Source organism: Sander lucioperca, chromosome 14 (genome assembly GCF_008315115.2).
Source record: "Sander lucioperca isolate FBNREF2018 chromosome 14, SLUC_FBN_1.2, whole genome shotgun sequence".
NCBI classification, from domain to species: Eukaryota; Metazoa; Chordata; class Actinopteri; order Perciformes; family Percidae; genus Sander; species Sander lucioperca.
Window position 1 is genome coordinate 3,729,790 of NC_050186.1, and position 20,048 is coordinate 3,749,837.

Below are 20,048 nucleotides of genomic sequence, written 5' to 3' on the forward strand. Positions count from 1 at the left end.
CATAGGAAAATGAACCAAACTCTTTAGTTCAGAGCAGTCTGACGTGCATGTTGACTTTTCATAACAGAATTTCATTTTATAAAAAGGGGCATTACAACAAACTTGATTGCTGAAGGGCTTTTTGGTACACAGGTCAAAGTCAGTCCTGACTGGAAGGCTACATTTCAAAAAGTGTTACAGAAAAAGAGGAATTCCACCAATAAACTTTATTAACTTTATTGTACCGATGTATACCAATACCATGTAAATAAAATTAAAAAAAAAACACAAGATGGAAGCCGTCAGGAGGAGAAAGAACAACACAAAGTACAGTAAACATTTCAAAATACTTTCAAAAGAAGTTTCTAACAAGGTTGGCAGCAAGTTTTACTTCAGTTTTGGTGTCAAAATGATGTACCAGGTTGATAATATGCACTAATATTTATACCGGCAGGACACCAACTGTGCAATAATATGTATATTTATATTATAAATGGACTAAGCATTTCTGTTTTAACTCTGTCATGTGCCTATTCTGAAAAAAAAAACTAAACTGTTGCTAGAAAGTATTAAATTTTTTTGTAGATATGGCAGAAATAGACACGAGTGTTAAATAAACATCTTCAAACTTGTAACATGAAATTCTCCATTTAGGACAAAAATATACGCCGACTTCACATCTATTCTAGGAAAATAGTGCACAGCAATTAATTAGATAGTGTAGTAAAGGATAATACCAAAGATACAGCTATTTTATTATACAGAATGTCCATATATTAAAATATAATGCAACCATCTGCAGAGACAAACCTCAGCTGCATCTCATACACATATGAAAGCACTCTGATTAGGATTTCTGACAGTCCAGCTATCGTCAAACACAAATCTTGAATTTGAATTTCTGTCCCCGTCAGTTTGAATAGATCTCTATACAATAATGTAAAACTGCTTATAATTAGGGAGGTGCACCACGCTGCTCTGATCAGTCCTCGACTCTCAGGTATATAGTCATCAAACCTTTCTCTATTCTGAGGTTGAGGTAAAGGTGGCGACTCAGGATTCAGCAGGCGTTGAACCACATTTGCATCAACAGCTTCCCAGAACGGCTGACGGACTTTTTGTGTTTGGCACTTGCAGCAGTTAAAGTCTTCGGCACCATCACCTCCTACCCAGTGACTGATTTGTGCCAATCAGCCTTAAATGATTGTTCAAACACAATTAGAGGCAGATCCCTGCTACAACCACTGAAATATGATCCAGCTTACTGCAGTTGGAACTGCTGATAGAATAATTCTGAAATGCACCTTTACAAAAGACTGACGCTTTCACTTAACCTGGCATAAGATCACAGGAATCTTGAAAATGTATTTGACATCTTAACATCGTATTTCAGATAGACTGATGAAAATGTTAATGAAAATGTTAATGCTGTAACTGCACACGCTGCACTGCAAAAAGGTGTTAAATCCAGTTTGATTTCTTTCAAATTACTGATTTGTCACAACTGCAGAGCCAACAAGTAAACTAGAGACAGACTTAGTCTTAAAGAGACCTTTAAAATGCATTTATACTGGCCTACTATACAGTCCACATTCATAATGTGCTGTTAAGCTAGTAGTTCTGAATCCAAACTCACCACTTATTCTCAAGATGTTAGTATTAAATACCAATAGGCTAAGCTACTATGTTCCCTTAAAAAAAAGTCAAAACAATGTCAAGGCAGTCAAACAAAAGAAAATACAGTACAAAATACTACATCACTGATTGCAAATAACACCAGCAGGAGTCAAGGAAAATGTCTTGAATGTGTCATTTTGACAGGTTAGTCAGCGAAACCTCCCTAATATTCCTCAATCACTGTGTGCAAACGGAACATCAGCCTAAAACTGACAGTGGCGACAGTAATGATGCTGAGCGAAAATCCCTCCGTCACTGTCTGTGTGCTTTGTGTTGTGCAGTGATCAGATCTGATGCTGACCTGGCAGTCAGTCAGGTAATAAGTGGAGCGGCGGTCACATGCAGTTGGCCACGCTGCTGGAGCCCTGGCCGACGTCCCTGATCTGGCTGACGTGAGACGAACAGACAGCCACTCCAGCTCCGGCACGGCAGTGAGACACTGAACCCACCAGCTCCCATCTGAAAAGCAAACACACACAAATACATCACAACAAGATAATAAAAAAGCATACTAACAGTCTAACAGGACTAACAGTCCTAAACATTTTAGCAGTATTTTTGAGCTAGGTCTGTAACTGCAAAATTAAAATTGGTCTGGACTATCTGATTTGTGTCTTTAACTCTGTGCCAATGTGCAGTGTACGTATTGCAGTTATTTGTTTGTATTTTCTGTTTTTGTTTTCTAAATGTGCATTGTATTGCCAACAGGTGAATGTTAATTCAAGTTGCTTGCTCCTTCAGCTAGCTACTGTAATATAATATAAGAACAGAATGCAAGGTGAAGTTAACATCGGTTCTGAAATTATTGGACACACTGACCGCATACATGGAAACACCTATAGTTTATCCATATGGGTTATTAGGGATATTAGACCATCCTAAATCCCACCTTGATACCTTAGAAACACTACCCGTAGTCTTCATTCATCGCCTCCTCACCTGTTCATTCGCGGCTCAAAAGCCTCCACTGTGTTCAGGTAGATGTTCCCATTGTGACCGCCGACTGCGAACACTCTTCCCATTACAGTGGCTACACCGACTCCCCCACGTGGGGTGGTCAGCTCAGACACGTACTCCCAGCGGTGCATTCGTGGGTCAAAGCGCTCTACAGAGCTCAGGGGTGAATTGTCATCAAAACCACCTAAGGGAAAGACGAGAGTGACGATTATTAAAAATCACAAGAAATGTATCTCAAGTGCTTTTGTAAAAAAAAATAAAAAATAAAAAATAAAAAAAAATGGGTCAATCAGGAAACTGGCATGTATATTACTTCACATGAAATTATAAGGACACATGTAATCTGGCAAACAACACGCTCAGGTGTAACAACCGCCAACACTCTGAGTAGGATTATGTTGCTGCTAATGGAGCAGGCACAAGATAGGAGGATTTCATTGTTGTACTAAGCCACAGCTACTGACCAGGCCAAATGCCTGAACAGACATTTTAATGAGCCATGAATGAACCATGACTCTTCAAATTCAAATGGTATAATAAAAATCTCGCACTCACACTCTGTTAATAAGTTACCAGATAGCATGACAAAACATGAACTTTTGTCTTTCCTGATTCACGCATTTGTATATAAAATTGTAGGGTGTGTATCTAGGAGGCATGTGACCTAGGTGTATTGAAGTCTGTAATTCCAGTCACTGCAGCACAAGCAAATGTGGATAATATACAGTACATCTTGGAACTACATTATATGGTACCAACCATTTCTGGCAACACAAGTGATCTTATCTGAAGAGATGAATATTACGGATGTTTGGTTTATTTATTCCTCTCACCCACTACATAGAGGCAGCCGTTGAGTTTGCTGACTCCATTTCCAGCCCGTCGTTGGCCCATCTCGCTGACCTCCATCCACTTGTTGAGGTGTGGGTTAAACCGCTCCACACTGGACAGTGATGCCACGCCATCGTTGCCTCCCACTGCGTACACAAAACTCTGGCGAGGAGAGGGTATAAAACAGTGAAGTCCAGAGTAGGTATCATATATCAGTCACAATTGATTGGCCTTCCTTTGCAGTCTTACCCCCAAAGCCACAGATCCCACTCCTCCTCTGGGTGTGTTCATCGGCGCAACAGCGCTCCAGCAGTCACTTTCGATGTCATAACGCTCCACATCGTTAAAGCAGGAGTTGTCATCCAGACCTCCAATAGCGTAGATGGGACCACCAAGAGCCGCCAGGGCTATACCCCTCCTGAGTAAACACATATATGCATGGTCAAAGCCGTATTTCTGCTGTTTTTTAAATCACCATTTTTGGGTGTGAAAAGCACAGGCCTAGGAAGGCCAAAATGAAGAGAAAAGGTTGCATTAAAAAAAAAGATAAAAAAAGATAGCAGTTAGCATTCTCTCCAAAGAAGAAAGTCCAATTCACATTCAGTATATTGTAGCATCTGTGTACCTCTTGGTGTTCATGGAGGCTTTCATCATCCACTTGTTGGTGAGGGGGTCAAACATCTCCATGTTGCCTAAGTGTTCGTTACCATCATGGCCCCCGACAGCATAAACCTTGCCTAAGGAAACCAACATTAAATTGATATGAAAACGAGTCTTTATGATTATGTCACCTGACCAGTGATGTTTTCATTTGGTATGTTGCAACAAGGTATACTTTATGCACTTTGAAGTGAATCTGCAATCCAAATATTTCATTATCTTCTCAAAATATTAGGGTATTGTATTTGCAGAACATGTCTTTATAATATAAACTCAGTTACCAGTTTATGTAAATAATAGAAACACCTCTCTGTATAATGCAATACAGCACCACAAACTGCAGCCTCCAAAACGATCATGAAGTTGGATCAACACCCCTCTTAAAACGGTTTCATTAAAAGCTGAACATAATAACCTTAATGAAGGTTCTTACCTTCTACAGATATTACACCCACGTGACGCCGTCTGCTGTTCATTTCAGGACCAAAGAACCAGCTGTTCTTAGTGATGGAGTAGCACTCGATGCTGCGAAATGGGTCACCAGAACCCCCTCGGCCACCCACACAGAACAAAACCCCTGAGGAAATGGAAGGAAAGAACAAAACGTTGGCACAGTGAGAGATCACATATTATGCTTTATGCCCACAGGACCTAAGAATAAACACATTTTAAAAAGTTGAAAAAAAATATACGAAGTGAAAACTACACATTTTCTATAAACTAGAAAGTTATTACATTTTTGTAAATTTGCTTATGTTATGAAGTAACCCAGAAAGGCATCTGGTTTCATTATTGTAGCTGTGTATTCTTTAGGATGATAAGAAAAAAGTGCTGAATGTTACTACAAATGCCATAAAACCAGTAGTTACATGTTCAAAGCCAAACACCAACATACAAGTATTACCTGCAGTGTGTTTCCGGGGTATGGTACGGACTGAATATTCGAAGTCCAGCACCACCTTGTTGCTGAGGTGCAGGTGGTAGTTCCTGGCTTCGTCCATCAGGTCGCGACAACTCAGGTTACCTTTAATCATCTCGTCCTTAGACACTGTTCCACTCAGGAACTCTACAGGGAGCAGGGGGAGGCGCACCTGAAGGAAAGACCAGCATACACATTGTATTGTGGTTGTAAAAGTGATTTAATAAGGCTGTGAACGTATATATGTAACACAAATTTAACACACACACAGTAATATAGCTAAAGCTTCAGATAATCCGTAAACCAGGTCATTCAAGTCTACTAGAGCACACACAGAGGTACTTCCAAACACACACAAAAACTGGAGATATTAAATTCAGGAAGATGCAACATTAATTTACATAAGCTAAACCAAACCACGCCCTGTGATACCCTTAAGCTATGCACTCTCTAACCTGAGACATGATCTGGTCCAGCCAGGCCTCGTGGTGCTGTGGGTTTGCTTTCAACCATTTCACTGCTGCATTGTACACCTCTGTCTCTGAATGGATATTGAGCTCGCTGGAGGACAATAAGGTGCGCAAGTGCTGGGGAGACACGCATGTAAAGTCCTCACACTCCACTACCTCAGTGAAGTGTTCGCAGGCATAGCGGTCAGCCATGTCCATCAGGTCCACACGGTTGTGGCTCTCAGCGAATGTACGAACTGCCAGGCAGTTGGTGGGGTGAAAGTGGGCCTTCATGTACTCACAGCAGGCTCTCGCCACCAACTCCACCTAATAGATATAAGCAGTAAAAAAGACATTTTATGGATGATCTCTTACATAATATGATTCTGTTCTGTGTACAAATTGTCATAACATTTTGAATGGCTAAATAAGTGTACACTACGAAAATGCAGAACCCCTTAGTTCATGTAGTTACATAAAACTCATTCACTAATCTTCAGCCGCTAATCCGGGTTCGGGTCGTGCATGATCATGTAAAATAAGGAGAACAAAATGTCTGCACAGCTTGTTGATTGACTGTATTTGTGTTTCTTCACCTGAAGGATGCAGGCAGCATAAAGTAGTGGCTGGACATTGTCCACAGTTAATGTGAGCTTGGAGGAGTAGGCAAAATGCACCAGGTCCTGTATGGCATCACCATCAAAGTCCTTGATCTCTATCAGTTCCTGCTTAGCCTCAGACATCTCTGACAGAAACATGGCCCTGAGGGAAGAAATAGCCACTTAGACAAGAAATACCTTCCGCAAAGCTTTGTGTTGAGCAAAAACATACAGACATGACAATATTCAGTCTTTGATTTTTTCATGACATTGGAACCTTATGTCCAGGCTCAGGAAAGTTTAGAGATAGTTCGTTGTTGCTTAATTTCTGTATGTTTAGTCAGAGCAAAAAGTGTATCTGGCATGTAATATTTGACTTTAAGAAAACACATCTATAGGTCAACAGGTTCCATTGTGTGATTATGGAGATTGGATGCCCGTCAGTAGGAAAAAACCCTCTTATCTGTCTGTGCTGTACTGAAAATTGCTATTATAGGCCTAGTTAAAAATAATAAAACCAAAAAATGGATCATACCTGAAGTAAGGGATCACACAAGCCAGCACTAGCTTGTGGCATGGTATCAACCTACTGCCAACCTACAAAAAGAGACACAAACGCAACATGTTTAAAAAACAAGCAACAAGCCTCACCCGTACACATTAGAAATTAAAATAATCACTTCCACAGTATGACTGCAACTTCAGACAGACTGTACTGTGATTTCTGTAGCTATTTAGGGATTGCAAATAAATCAAACCACCACATTCAACTCATAATTGTGATAAATTAGGCTCAGATCTATAAAATAAAAAGATAAACTGAGATATAAATTTAACAAACAATTCTCTCTCTCTCTCTCTCTCTCTCTCTACTTGTCCGTGTAGTGTGACCTACCTTCAGCGTGACATCACAGAGCTCTCCTACTTCATAAAAATGCCTGAGGGAGTTATGGAAGTCCTTCCAGGCCTCATGAGCCTCAAAGATAAAGGACCCATCAGGCTCACAGTCTGCTTTCGATGCCCTGTTTCCAGGCCGCTTCTCCTTGGACTTCAATTGCTTGGCATGGTCTGGCACCACATCCCCTGGTGCCATAGCTGGCTACAAGTAACAACACCTATAAGAGAGATCAGAGTTTCAAATTTGACAGAAAGAATTGTATATATTCGCTTAATCAGTTTTTCACTCATTTTCTGGTTCCAGCATCTCAGCTGGATAATATTTTGCTCCTTTTCTCAGTCTTATGTCATTGTTGTGAGATTGCTGGGTTTTGGACTGTTGGTCACAAAAACAAGACATTTTAAGACCCCTTTCAATTTTGGGAATTTGCGATTGCCATTTTTATAGTCTAAACAAATAACTAAAAAAAAAAAAACATATTTACTACTATTAACAACCCAAAACAATTGTATGGATAGGCGTTAAGAAAATAGTAATAGAATAATTGCCCATCTCTAGCAATAAGCAGACCAACTTGTCACTGGATCTGATCATGTAAGAATAACTTGCTGTCTGAAATAGAAACCACAACTCGATACAGGCTTCAATGGAGGAAACAAAAGAAAAATGAGTGGTCGGGGAGATTGCCTTCAAGCTGAGCAAGTTTGGTCAGTCTTCCTCCCCTTTCAGTGTCACTCCCCTTTACTCATTCAGCAGAGACTAGAGACAAATAAAAAAAAACAGGACAAACCGATTCCTCCTAGCACACACAAACATGACACACCATGCAGAGAATACTGTGCAATCAAACCCATAAAAAAATCCTACCTATTGCTGAATTTGATGAAAATCTCCACAGTTGAACAGATAAACTGAGAGCAGACAGCCAGAGGCCAAAGCTCCACCCACACCTTACAGACGATGCAGTGTCTCTCTTTTAAGCTATTTCTCTGACTGAATGGACTCAGTGTGTTGCCCCCTCATCACTAGTCCTCTCAGCTATAAGAGCAGAAACATCAAGTCCCATCATATGCACTAGTGATTAAACTCTCTCGCCACTTCTGTTTTACTTTGTAGGCTCCTGGTTAGGCTTCATCTTTAACACCACATGTAGGGACTTTGTAATATCCACTTAATTCAACGACAGATTCAGACACACTTTCATGGCCTTAAGATGATAACATCGTCATGTTGTATTATTTATGAGTGAGGTAGTCAATAATTTAACGGCAGAGATGTATTGCACAACTCAACTCCACTGAGTAATAAACTGAAAAACATCATATGCCAACAGCAACCTCTTTTTAAATGTATACATATTTTCTTTGCATCTGTTTACCAAAGGGACTTCTACAAAGCAACCAGTATATCACATTAGTTAAAAAAGGTACACAGAGGACGGGTGTGCGCTCATGTAAACCTACTATTGTCTATCAAAGTACTTCACCCACTTGTCAAAGAGCACACACCAACTATACTTAATACTGTGCTTGGTTTGGCCTTTGATCAGAGTATTGTGACAGTAATTACCCAGCTAATGAGCTTGTTTCTGGCACACTGATTTACTATACTTCCCTCACATTTAAAGAGATTGAGAGTAAAGCAGCTTGTGAACAAGACTAGGTGGGAACCTAGTATATGGCTGGACCGTGCATGGTCAATGTGCTTCATTGTGGCCAAATCGTTACAGTCAGGGACAGTCAGCGGTGGTGTCTATAATGTGAATATGGAATTGTGTTCATCTGTAGTGGTTCCACTAATATTTGTTTGTTGTGTACTGAAGTAGCATATCACATGATATTGTAAATATACGTTTGCGATAATTAATTGAGGACTCCTTTAATTTAATGAATTCAACAACGTAATCATGCTGTTTTCAACTATTTGTTTTTCTGTGTTGCCTGAAATAATAATGTTGTCTTGAGAAGCTGCAGCATTTTTTCAAGGACAAAATAGTTAAAACAGTGGTGACAGCAGCAGCAGCAGCAGCAACAGCAACAACAACAACAACAACAACAACAACAACAACAACAACAACAACAACAACAACAACAACCATGTATTGAGGAAGTTAATCAGCTGATTGAAGGGTGATAGCGAAGGTGAAAGCCTGTGGTGCGCCAATACATTTTGAACGGGCAATGGCAATTGGGGAAACACAAAAACTCACGTCATCACACTCAATCTGACCAGTGGTGTAATTCTATCACTCAGTGACAGTTTTGCATTCATTCAATGCTGGGCCTAGCCTCTGTGGGTCACATCCAGCCAAAACAAATTAAAAAATAGCAGTCAGTTATGCAGTCGGCTGGAAATTCATTTTACATTTACTTCACCTTTTTGTGTTGTATTTGTTCTGATTACATGTTACACATGCACTTTTACACATCGCAAAAGGCTGCAATATATTGCGACTCATAATGTAACTGTTCTTTTTTTAGTGGTGCCTTTTATATTCAATTCAATATTCAATTTGTTCAATAAACGAATGTTGGAAATGATTCCTTTCATTTGTGTAAATTCAACAAGCAATTTGTTGTATTTTAGCAGAATACTGGAAGCATCAGAAAGGCAGAACGAATTAGGCCTATACACTTTAATATCTGTTTATTTATCGCAAGTACTATCATTATTGCAATATTCAACAACGTTACCGCATGCAATTTACTCTAGTATAACAGTGTGTAGGCTGCTTTTTCTTGCCGTGCCCAAAATTTAGAATAAGGTGATCCATATGCAGCCAGTGGTGGAAAAAGTATTCAGATCCTTTACTTAAGTAAAAGTACTACTCCCACACAGTATACTCTTTACAAGTAAAAGTCCTACACTGAAAATATTACTTAAGTGAAAGTATGTATCATCAGGAAAGTGTACTTAAAGTATAAAGTAAAAGTACTCAATGCAGAAACTGTAAACGATAAAAACAGTTCTGTCAATCAACTAAGTGTTTAATCATTTGGCCCGCATCCGCTTCAAGACACTAGTACTTACATACAGGGCGACGAACGGACCAGCCCCAGCTTACATCCAGGACATGGTCAAACCATATACCCCAACCCGCCCACTTCGTTCTGCATCAGCCAAACTGCTTGCTGCCCCCTCACAGCGAGGGAGAACTAATCACTCAACGAAATCCGACTGTTCACTGTCCTGGCTCCCAAATGGTGGAACGAGCTCCCCATCGATAGCAGGATGGCCGAAAGCCTACACATCTTCCGCCGAAGGCTAAAAACACATCTCTTCCGACTACACCTCGGATTAAAATTCTTGAACCTGCACTTTCATATGTTTCTTTGTAGCTTTGCCTATTTAAAGCTAATGTATTTGCACTTACTACTTGTTATCTGGAGTTTGAACCTTCACAGTTGAAAGCACTTAATTGTAAGTCGCTTTGGATAAAAGCGTCAGCTAAATGACATGTAATGTAATGTAATGTAATCATTTCAGCTAGTTTAATAATATAGCATGTGTTTTGTGTGCAAAAATCTTAATTTTAAAGTAATTAGTAACTAAAGTTGTCAGATTAATGTAGTGGAGTAAAGAGTACAATATTCCCTTTGAAACGTAGTGGAGTAGAAGTATAAAGTGGCATGAAAAGTAAAGACTCAAGTAAAGTAGCAAGCACCTCAACATTTGTATAAGTAGGCGACAGTAGTACTTAAGTAAATTAACTTAGTTACATTCCACCACTATATGTAGCCTATGTAACAGTGGCATTAACATCGAGCTAGCTACTCCTGGACAATAGAATATCAAGAGAAGAGGTAACGTTAAGGGATGTAGCTATATATTTAGGATAAGACACCAGCTATAAAGTTACTGCAAATACCAGTTGTTCAACGTAAACGATAGCTAGCATAGTGAATATTGCTGCATGCCGTGGTGTTAACGTCGTACTTCTAACGTTGAACCAAATAACGTTATTGGGTTTTCGCTCTAAAACCAGACAACATATAACGATACGACTCGAAAGAACGTGATAAATCTATTAAAGCTACTTTCAGCTAGGAGATTAACGTTTACGGTTAGCTTGTTGCTAAAAGCAACTAGCAGGCAGACTAGCATCAGTCCACTAGCTAATGTTAGCTGACAGGGAACGGAGGATTTAACCGAGAGTTTAGCGAAAATACTAAATGTAGAATGCTACAAATTACTATAAAACATCGGATAATCGTTGCATTAAGTCAAAAATATTTAATGTAGGTACCTCATGTCGCAGCAAGAATTAAAAGATGCCGGCTTCATTGAGCAGAATGTTTGGCATTGGCACGTTTGTTGTGATTCCAAGTGCTTCATGGGTATTGTAGTTTTAATGCATTACCTGAACAACAGCCGAAGAAACAATATAAAATGCCCACTCGAAGCTTCGATCATGCTGGTTAAAAGCGACAGCTTTAAATATAAAAGAGTAACACACTTTCCGATGTATTTAATCAGATGGCATACAGTAATGCTAAGAACCTATACTATGTTATCGTTTCCCCAATAGAAAGCAAAAATAAATGATCAGAACAGACAACTCTCTTCTCTGACATCTCTAAGAATGTCAGTGTCAAAGTTTATTTGCTCTAAACACCCGAAGAAAGAGTCGGTGCAGCTACAAATTCTTTAAAAAGATTGTTATTACGGCAGACACATACATAGTATCACATTCTTAAGTTGTCAAATAGGACTGTACTTTTAGATTGAGTCAATTCATTTTGTCTTTTGCCTCACTAAACACAAGTTCCAGTAAATAACACTGACATGTTCAAAATAAGGGACTAAACAGAGTAATGTGCAACGTAAGAAATGTTGGACTGTAATTACAATTGTTATATAACTATATTGGCCAATTAAATATTTGCTAAAATTATACATTAACACCTTCACATCCTGACTGAGTTCTATATACTGTATATCAGTGCAGCGTCTGCTTATTTATGCTGTAAACACCAAGCAGAAATACTGAAAACAGATCATAAATGTGGAAAGATTTTATACACCTATACATTCCTATATATTAAAAAAACAAAACAATATAGCTACAGTTAGTGTAAATCTGTTATTAACAGTTGTGTTTTGTATAAATAATAACTTTCTTTGAAGATCGGAACAAAGATTTGGCACAAAAGAATTCTTGAGTTTAAAAGTGACAGTTTACACTCTATCAGTGCCTGTCATGTGCAACTTAACTCAACCGGAGGTGTTCTCAGATAAATGGTGATACTATGGAATTTAAAGAAAAGAATACCCAGACCATTACACTTCAAATTACCGAGATACATAATTTTCTTGACATTCAAACTTTGACTAATGGGAGGCCATTTATCATGGAGGGAGTAAGAGCTATAGAATTAACAGACCAGAACATAACAAGATATATACCCTAGGGTGTAATTTCCACTGGGGACACCACCGCCCTACTTTCAAATTTTTAACAAATTTAACTCTATAAAATGAATATCTCAAGTCTTGGTGATCGCCCCTATGTTAAACAATAAAGGAAGTAAGACATCTTTTTCTTATATATAGTTTAGTACTATTCTTTCTGGCAGAATTTATGATCAACTTAATTATTTCCTGAATTTTGTATCATCATAGTTCCTAAATGTACTGTATGTAGAAATGCAGGAAAAACATTTTTCTGGCGGAGGACCCCCAGACCCCCTTTTTTGTGTCCCACCCACTTCTTAAACCAAAATTACACCCTTGACTATACCCATACAGAATCCTTCACACAATAATTATCAAAGATTGTTTATTTTAGAACAGAGTAAATGTATACAGTTCATTCAATAATACAATAAACTGACCATTTTTTACAGGCTACTTAAGGATGTACAATATTATTTGACGTTCTCTGTGATGCTCATCAGATGGCCAGCACGAGGCAAATATAACATTATGTCCATGTCTCCTACTTGTACTGCTTCTTCCTTTTCAGGAGTGCATCCCGCAGAGCAATCTGAATAAGGAAATGAAAATATTTTCAGTTGAAATGCAACTTCATATTTAATAAAATCAATGTATCCACAGTCAAATGCAGTAGCTATTACTGACAATTGTGACTTACCTGTTTCTCTCTGAAGGAGCGTTTGCCTTTGGTTCTGACATTCTGACTGTGTCTCATCATCATGAAGTTCTTCGTCTTCCTCTTATCCTTGTTGGTGGTGCCGGCATGTGGGTTCAGCTTGGTCCGCTTCCTGACAAAATCCTTCCGGTCGGTCCGCCCCGCCTGGAGAATCATGACAAAAATCATTAGAGCTTAAAGGGTTAGTCAATTAATAAATTGGTTGATCAACAGAAAATTAATCAAAAACTGTTTCAATAATCAAAAATGCAAATAAATGATCTTGTTCCAGCTTCTCAAATGTGAATATTTGCTGTTTTTTCTAATGATAGTAAAATGTATATTTTTTTCTTTTTAACCTTTTTCTGACATTTTATAGACCAAAACAATATAATAATGAAAATAATCAGCAGGCTAATATATAATGGAAGTAATAGTTATTTGCAGCCCTACACATCATTCAGTACTGTCACAATATACAAACTGCTCATAATTGACTTTCTCGGGTCAGCAGTGTTGCAGCCATGATTCTACTGGATGAGTAATTCTTAGAATAGTTCAGACCACATAACATTTAGAGAAAGGTTTTACCATTGCTGTTGCCAGGCGCGTTTCCTTGTCTGCTTTTGGTTTCTTATGCAGTTTCTCAATATTCCTCAAGGTCAGCACCTCCCCTCTGTAAGATATAGATGAAAAAAAAAAAACATGAAAAAAAACCTAAGAATGATCATCTATCTTTGTCAAAAAAATTAATTACAAAAAATATTCTGAAGACAAGTTCCTACATCCTATTTTCTGCACAATCTATGTATCCTGAACTTGTGCACATTGCTCAGCATTTGCACATCCTGCACTAATCCATACAGCCTCTTTTCTTAATGTTAAATAGTTGTTATAGTGGACAATATAGTGTTATTTGTTTCTGTATTTATTGTTTGTTTATTTCATTTTAATGTTTATTATGTTTATGTATGCACCAACAGCCAAGGCAAATTCCTTGTACGTGCCACTTAGGACATAAATCCTTTTCTGATTCATATGCTTTTTTTTTTAAAGATTATTTTTCAGACATTTTTAGGCCTTTATTGACAGGACAGCTGAAGAAATGAAAGGGGACAGAGGGGGAATGACATGCAGCAAAGGGCCGCAGGTCGGAGTCGAACCTGGGCCCGCTTCGTCGAGGAGTAAACCTCTATATATGTGCGCCTGCTCTACCAACTGAGCTATCCGGGCGCCCGTAAATTATGCTTTAAGTTCTACATTTTAATAGCTTTCAAACCTGTTCTCGTCCTCATCGTCGAGCTCCACATTTTTCCTTTTCTGGCCCTTGCCTGGTGCAGCGTTGACCTCCTTGGCCAGCTGGACCAGACGGATCTTCTTAAAGTCATCTTGAGTGAGGAGCCTACTGCCACTGACCGCCGCCGCTTTGGCTTTCCTTTCCTCGACTGGCATATTCTGAAGCTTCTCCACCTTACACAAACACACATAACTCTTATATTAAAACAATACATACGTAACTAACCATCAGCATTTGAATAAGCTATAAACTTTTATCTTCACCACTTCTCCTGTGTCTTCGTCAGATGAGTGGTGAACGTCCACCCACTCCCCATCTTCATTATCATCATCACTAATACTGGCGCTCTCCCAGCCATCTGTTGTAAAATATGAAAAATATTCACATTAGCCTAATATTGATCATCTCTATACATACACACAACACAAAAAAACACACACACACACACACACACACACACACACCATGAAACTGGATTCTGTTCTGTATCAGTTCAGCCACTGCAGTCCAATCCTACGGATTCAATAACACAATAGCTGCTCACCTTCATCCTTCTCTCCCTCTTTGTTCCCCTCTTCCACCTCCAGGACTTCAGCTCCAGGAATATAATCTTTAGCCTCGAGCTCGCCGTAGTCTTTGATCTTGGCCTCTGTTGACGCCTCTGTGGGTCTCCCCTGAACAACAAGAGGCACAGTTTACAATTATTAACATTTTTATAGACATAGTAATGCATTACCATACAATCTATACTCACTGTTGTTGAATGTAAATACATCATTTCAGTTTTCATTTAAATTTTTTTGGGTTAGGGTTACAGTAGTTTTTACAGTGTTTTAAAGTGTTTACAATAAAAGTCACAGTTGGCTCACCCTGTCCCTCTTGTTCAGCATCTGTGGATTGAGACTCCTGAACAGCTGGATCAGTCCTCTGGCAGACATCATCACATCTGAATGCAAATACAGACAAAATCATGTTGTTTTGTGAGGGAACACACATGCACACACCTCCTTCACTTTGTGCATTCTTGTAAAGAGTTGTAAAAAAAATAAATAAATACACAGGCAAGAAAAACAGACTGGCAGTCACTCACTCTTGTCTTTGTGGGTCTTGTACTGGGCCAGGTCCTGCAGCAAGTCTTCATTGATGGCGAGTGGACAGCGGGCTGTCAATTCCTTGATGGCATTGATACTGGAGTACAAAACGGGGCACAGATTTAATATAACAGTAATACTTGGTAGTTACAAAATAGCTGTATGGATTTGTATATACAGTTTTTCCTTTACATGTTTATCCATACAAACTTTGGATGAAAGGCTGCTTCTTACCCCACAGTCATAACCTCCCCAGAGTTTCTGTCCGTCACAAAGTTGTTGGCGATGGTCATGATTACGGGTTCGATGATCTGCACGAGTAAGAGCGCACAAGAAGTGTTATACTGGAATCCCTATGTTAAATCCACGTGTTAACTAATTTGCTTCATCTGTAGATCTTAATGTACCTCTGGTGGGACGAGTTGATGTGAAGCCTGGGCAGCACACAGCAGAACCTTTGTCACCTCTAGAGAGACACAAGTTTGCTTAAATACGTCTCATCAACACATGTCAAGAGTCTTCATTTACTTATTTTGGAGTCCTTTTACCTCTTTGATGTGGCTGTAGAAACCTCTGGACGAAGGGATAAAAATTGAAGAGGAAGAGCTGGAAAAGAACAGAGTATAAAATATTATTCATATGGCACCAATGTGGGACTATATTTCGAGTTTGCATGTTCGTATATGTATGTATGTATGTATGTATGTATGTATGCATGCTCATTTCTATATGGTTGAAAACGCCTAAAATAAAATTATAAAAAAAAAAGAATTCATACATATGTCACTAATTCTCATATTAAATCCATACAGAGTCCAAGGCATGTTTAGATGCTGTTACTGACTAATACTACCCTTGAGGAATGCTTATTCTGCACATCATTATCAATGCTCACAATGCTACAATATCCGGTAGAAATGTAATGACAGCAAGACAACAGCAGGAACAAGCTGTGAAAACAAACACAAACTAGAGTGCAAACTTGCTGGTGAGAGCCACGTCACTTACCTCGTGGATACCAACCAGTCTGGATATGAACTCCATCATCATAATCTTCACCTCGAAGCGCTCTTTAGAGTCTTCCAACTGCTTCAAGAGTTTCTCGGCGAAATCTTAATAAACAGCGATAGTGATATTTGATGGTTTACTGTTCTGTAAATTGAAGCACAAATGACCCAAAACAAATTCTTTGTACTGCAGTTGTTGTGGAGAAGACAGGTAAGCCTACCTTGGGGATCATGAATTAGGTGAATAGCAGAGAAATTGAACACTTCAACCTTCTTCTTTTTCTTGTGTTTCTAGCCAAAGAGTTAAAAGAATAAAGTCAATTAATTTGAACACAACTGTAACAACATGAGTCTTGCCTCTGTACTAGTTATACGAGTGGTACCTTGAGGACATTCATCGCCTTTTCCAGCTTCTTCTTGTTTTTGGAGGTTTTCTTGCCAGTGGAGTATCTCACCTTCAGGTCTCGGACTGATGGTCCCTCCGCCTGAAAGATAAGACTGATTCTTAACAAACCCATTTGTATATCTTACATATGCATTAAACAAACTAAATAATTGCTCCCTTCTAGACTGAGAAAAGTATCTGTTCTCACTAATTAGGTTTTTTTAGTACTTGCCTCTGAGTCTGAATCACTTCCATTTTTCTCATCCTCATCTTTGCCAAGAAAGAATTTGAGACCGGCAACAAGGATCTAAACAGGAAGAGAGGCAGGTGAAGACGTGCTGGGTCGCCACATATGCAATATAATTTAAAAAAAGCACTGCTTTCAACATACCTTTGTCACCTTGGAGAAGCACGCTGTTGTAATGACATTAACTGTTTTGGCATCATTCCTGTGACACAAACAAAAAGACATGCAGGTTAAAGCAATGAAAAATAATATTAATGTATTGTAAATGATGTCCAGTGCACAAATAAAACCCACCATATGTTCCTTGTGTATAGCTCCACCATTACATCTAAAGAGATCTTTGCTGCTAAGGGATTACTGTCTCTCAGCATGGTGTACATGAAGTTCTGTAACGTCTGAAACACACAACATTATAACACAGATTATAACACTGTTTTTTAAGCTGCTGTAATCACACATTATTACACACAGTCCAACATGGCATATGTAACACATATGTGTACTTACTGTGTTAACCTTGTTGTTCTTGTGCTTGGCATTGATGTTTTTGATATCTGTTACAATGTGTGTGTACAGAGTCTGTGGAGAGTGAAAAGCAAATGTTTACTTCTGAAAGGGGAAGAGGGAAACAACAAATGAGCACAAGATTAGAAAGTTGACAACTAAACATGATACAGAAACACATACAACACAAGAAAAGCATTGGTCCGTTAGTCAGAGTTATAGATTCAATGCCATACAATAAATATAGCAATGAATCTGTAAGCAACAGGACAAGATTTGGGTATTGGGTTTCCTTTTGTTTGGAGGAGGAAGTCTTGGCCCAGATATCTGCTGACTACACCGGAAACCCCCCAGAGGCAATATCATCGTCAGACCGATAGCCGATGGGTTCTGAGATTGGACAAAGCTGCTGTAGATATTTGAGGGCTGTGCTGTGCTATAACCTTTCTGAGAAGTTTGTCGTGACATCGCAGCAGCTCAAAGAAGAGCTCCAGGAGGCAGGTTGGGTCGATCAGATTTTTATTCCTCAAAAGAATCAGCGCCTTGCAGAAAGTCTGACAAAGACAGGAACACACACAAAAACATTTCAACGCTAAGAGACATGTCATTTGTATAAATGTCAACAAACTCATATGTTGCAAGTATGATCAATTACTTAATGTGGATAGTCACATAACATCTTACCATTCTTAGGTCTGGCTCTAGCATTGTGTGGTGACTCATCAATAACCCAGACAGCTCTTGTGGAAAGGTGGTCATGTGCTGCATGTAGCAGTGACAAACCTAAAGGACAAGAAGAACTGTAACTACACAACATATAGATAGGTACTACAGTACACATTACTGCTGGAATCTCACTAAGTACATGTACTCAAGTACTGTACTTAAGTACAAATTGGAGGTACCTTACTTAAGTATTTCCATTTTATGATACTATATATTTCTACTCCACTACATCTCAGAGGGAAATATTGTACTTTTTACACCACTACATTTGTCTGACAGCTTTAGTTACTTTTCAGATAACAATTTTTCATTTCCTTCCTGTCCAGTGAAAACCACGTATTTTCAAATTTAATTATTTTGAATGTCCGTGATAAACTGAAGGTTGACGTGTTCCCTATTGAGGGAATTTCTCGTACTTCTTCAGGTAAATGAATCATCTGGAAAATGCATCATCACAAAGCTGAAAACTGAGCTCATAAATAGTTGACTTTGAGAGATAGGTGGTTCTCACAGGACACTGATGTTACAAACATATGTTGATCTTATAGAACATGAGGCATTGCTGTTGATTAAACTACCTACCCACAAGTATAATAATGAGTTACAATTAGCACAACCTTAAACATCTACAGTAAAAAAGTAAAATGCAACATGTATATAGTAACTGACAGGGAACACAATGCGTACTTTTACTTAAGTAAGGTTTTGAATGCAGGACTTTTACTTATAGTGGAGTATTTTACCAGTATGTTATTAATACTTTAATAAAGGATCCAAAGAACTTATTCCACCACTGCTGATCAGAAATGCATAGGTTCACTAGTGGATACAAGCGTAAACACACACAGTACGTTACCTGAGCGAGAAACATGACAAGATCTGCCAGCTCCTTGTTCGGCTTGTCAGGCTGCAGTTTGAAGATCTGAACATTGGACTGGTAGTGTCGGTACTGCTGCAGAAACTGTGCAAAAACCACAAGTGATTCATTACTGTAGTATATTGACTGCCCTGCTGCACATCCACAAACAGCTTTACTAGCTAGCTAATAACTTTAGCATCCCTGGCTAACTTCACTTACCTCATCTACGTATGACTGTGGATCTCTTTTAATGAGATTCTGCAGTTGTGGCAAATTGTTTGGCAGTTTGTTGTTTTGTCGCCCGGACATGGTTTAAGATGATATTTGCGAGTATTTTGAGAGAAAAGTATGTAAAACAGCAGTTTACTAGGCAAGCGTGGCAGATGTGTAGGCTGCCATTTAACTTGCAGTGAGATGTCCGAACGTCACGTCCGGTCCTGGTCTAGTCACTTCCGCTTTGATCGAAGGACATTTGTTTACTTCTTTGCGGCTTCTTCTTGTGTTAAGCTTCTTTATGTTACACTTGTCTAACTTTTTCTATTTTTCTACTTTCATATTAACCTCCGTGGTCCACGTTAGGGCTTATGTTGTGAATCGCTAAGCAGGCTAGCCTCTTACAAATACAGTGATGTAATTGGCGAAATGGTTATACTTACTTACTTATGTTGATGCCTAAAAGTGATGTCAATAGTAAGTGAGGGAATGATAACCATACTATAAATGGCATCATTGCAGGTGTAGAATGCAGTGGTAACCACTCTTTGTCATCAAGAACACCTTACTTACTTGGAAAGTGCTATAATGCCTCACGATCAGAACAACATACAGTGTAGCGGGAGAAAGTGCAATTAATTATATGGAGAGAAATAAAT

General features: G+C 38.9%; 2 protein-coding genes across 4 annotated transcripts; both read right to left on the reverse strand.

Annotated features, from left to right (window-relative positions):
* On the reverse strand, positions 1-11,341 carry klhl8 (kelch-like family member 8). Of its 3 annotated transcripts, none has more exons than XM_031317751.2 (12): positions 11,216-11,341; positions 6,967-7,186; positions 6,607-6,668; positions 6,069-6,234; positions 5,650-5,799; positions 5,009-5,195; positions 4,538-4,681; positions 4,070-4,181; positions 3,694-3,862; positions 3,447-3,606; positions 2,596-2,797; positions 1-2,115 (listed from the first exon to the last, which is right to left on the reverse strand). In XM_031317751.2, the coding sequence occupies exons 2-12, from the start codon at positions 7,162-7,164 to the stop codon at positions 1,992-1,994; spliced, it is 1,674 nt and encodes a 557-aa protein (XP_031173611.1). In that variant the 5' UTR covers positions 7,165-7,186; positions 11,216-11,341; the 3' UTR covers positions 1-1,991. The 3 variants fall into 3 exon arrangements, with proteins under 3 accessions (XP_031173611.1, XP_031173609.1, XP_031173610.1); XM_031317749.2 differs by having other exon boundaries at positions 5,479-5,799; XM_031317750.2 differs by having other exon boundaries at positions 5,479-5,799; positions 6,967-7,182; positions 11,215-11,312.
* Positions 11,342-12,734: 1,393 nt separating this feature from the next.
* On the reverse strand, positions 12,735-19,628 carry sdad1 (SDA1 domain containing 1). The gene is made up of 22 exons (XM_031317819.2): positions 19,396-19,628; positions 19,174-19,278; positions 18,276-18,374; positions 18,035-18,145; positions 17,595-17,666; positions 17,382-17,482; positions 17,232-17,289; positions 17,073-17,147; positions 16,839-16,940; positions 16,677-16,746; positions 16,457-16,560; positions 15,997-16,054; positions 15,856-15,914; positions 15,683-15,759; positions 15,448-15,545; positions 15,227-15,303; positions 14,902-15,031; positions 14,621-14,715; positions 14,340-14,530; positions 13,652-13,736; positions 13,064-13,225; positions 12,735-12,955 (listed from the first exon to the last, which is right to left on the reverse strand). The coding sequence occupies exons 1-22, from the start codon at positions 19,483-19,485 to the stop codon at positions 12,908-12,910; spliced, it is 2,067 nt and encodes a 688-aa protein (XP_031173679.1). The 5' UTR covers positions 19,486-19,628; the 3' UTR covers positions 12,735-12,907.
* Between the last annotated feature and the right edge of the window lie 420 nt (positions 19,629-20,048).

Excerpts from the sequence above, each read along its gene's own strand:
- sdad1 (XM_031317819.2), bottom strand. The coding sequence starts at position 19,485 with ATGTCCGGGCGACAAAACAACAAACTGCCAAACAATTTGCCACAACTG. Across the intron at positions 18,146-18,275 it reads TAGAGCCAGACCTAAGAATG|ACTTTCTGCAAGGCGCTGAT; the intron begins GTAAGATGTTAT and ends TGTCTTTGTCAG. Across the intron at positions 16,747-16,838 it reads AGGCGATGAATGTCCTCAAG|AAACACAAGAAAAAGAAGAA; the intron begins GTACCACTCGTA and ends CTCTTTGGCTAG.
- klhl8 (XM_031317749.2), bottom strand. The coding sequence starts at position 7,164 with ATGGCACCAGGGGATGTGGTGCCAGACCATGCCAAGCAATTGAAGTCC. Across the intron at positions 5,196-5,478 it reads TGGACCAGATCATGTCTCAG|GTGCGCCTCCCCCTGCTCCC; the intron begins GTTAGAGAGTGC and ends TCTTTCCTTCAG. Across the intron at positions 4,682-5,008 it reads ACCCCGGAAACACACTGCAG|GGGTTTTGTTCTGTGTGGGT; the intron begins GTAATACTTGTA and ends CCATTTCCTCAG.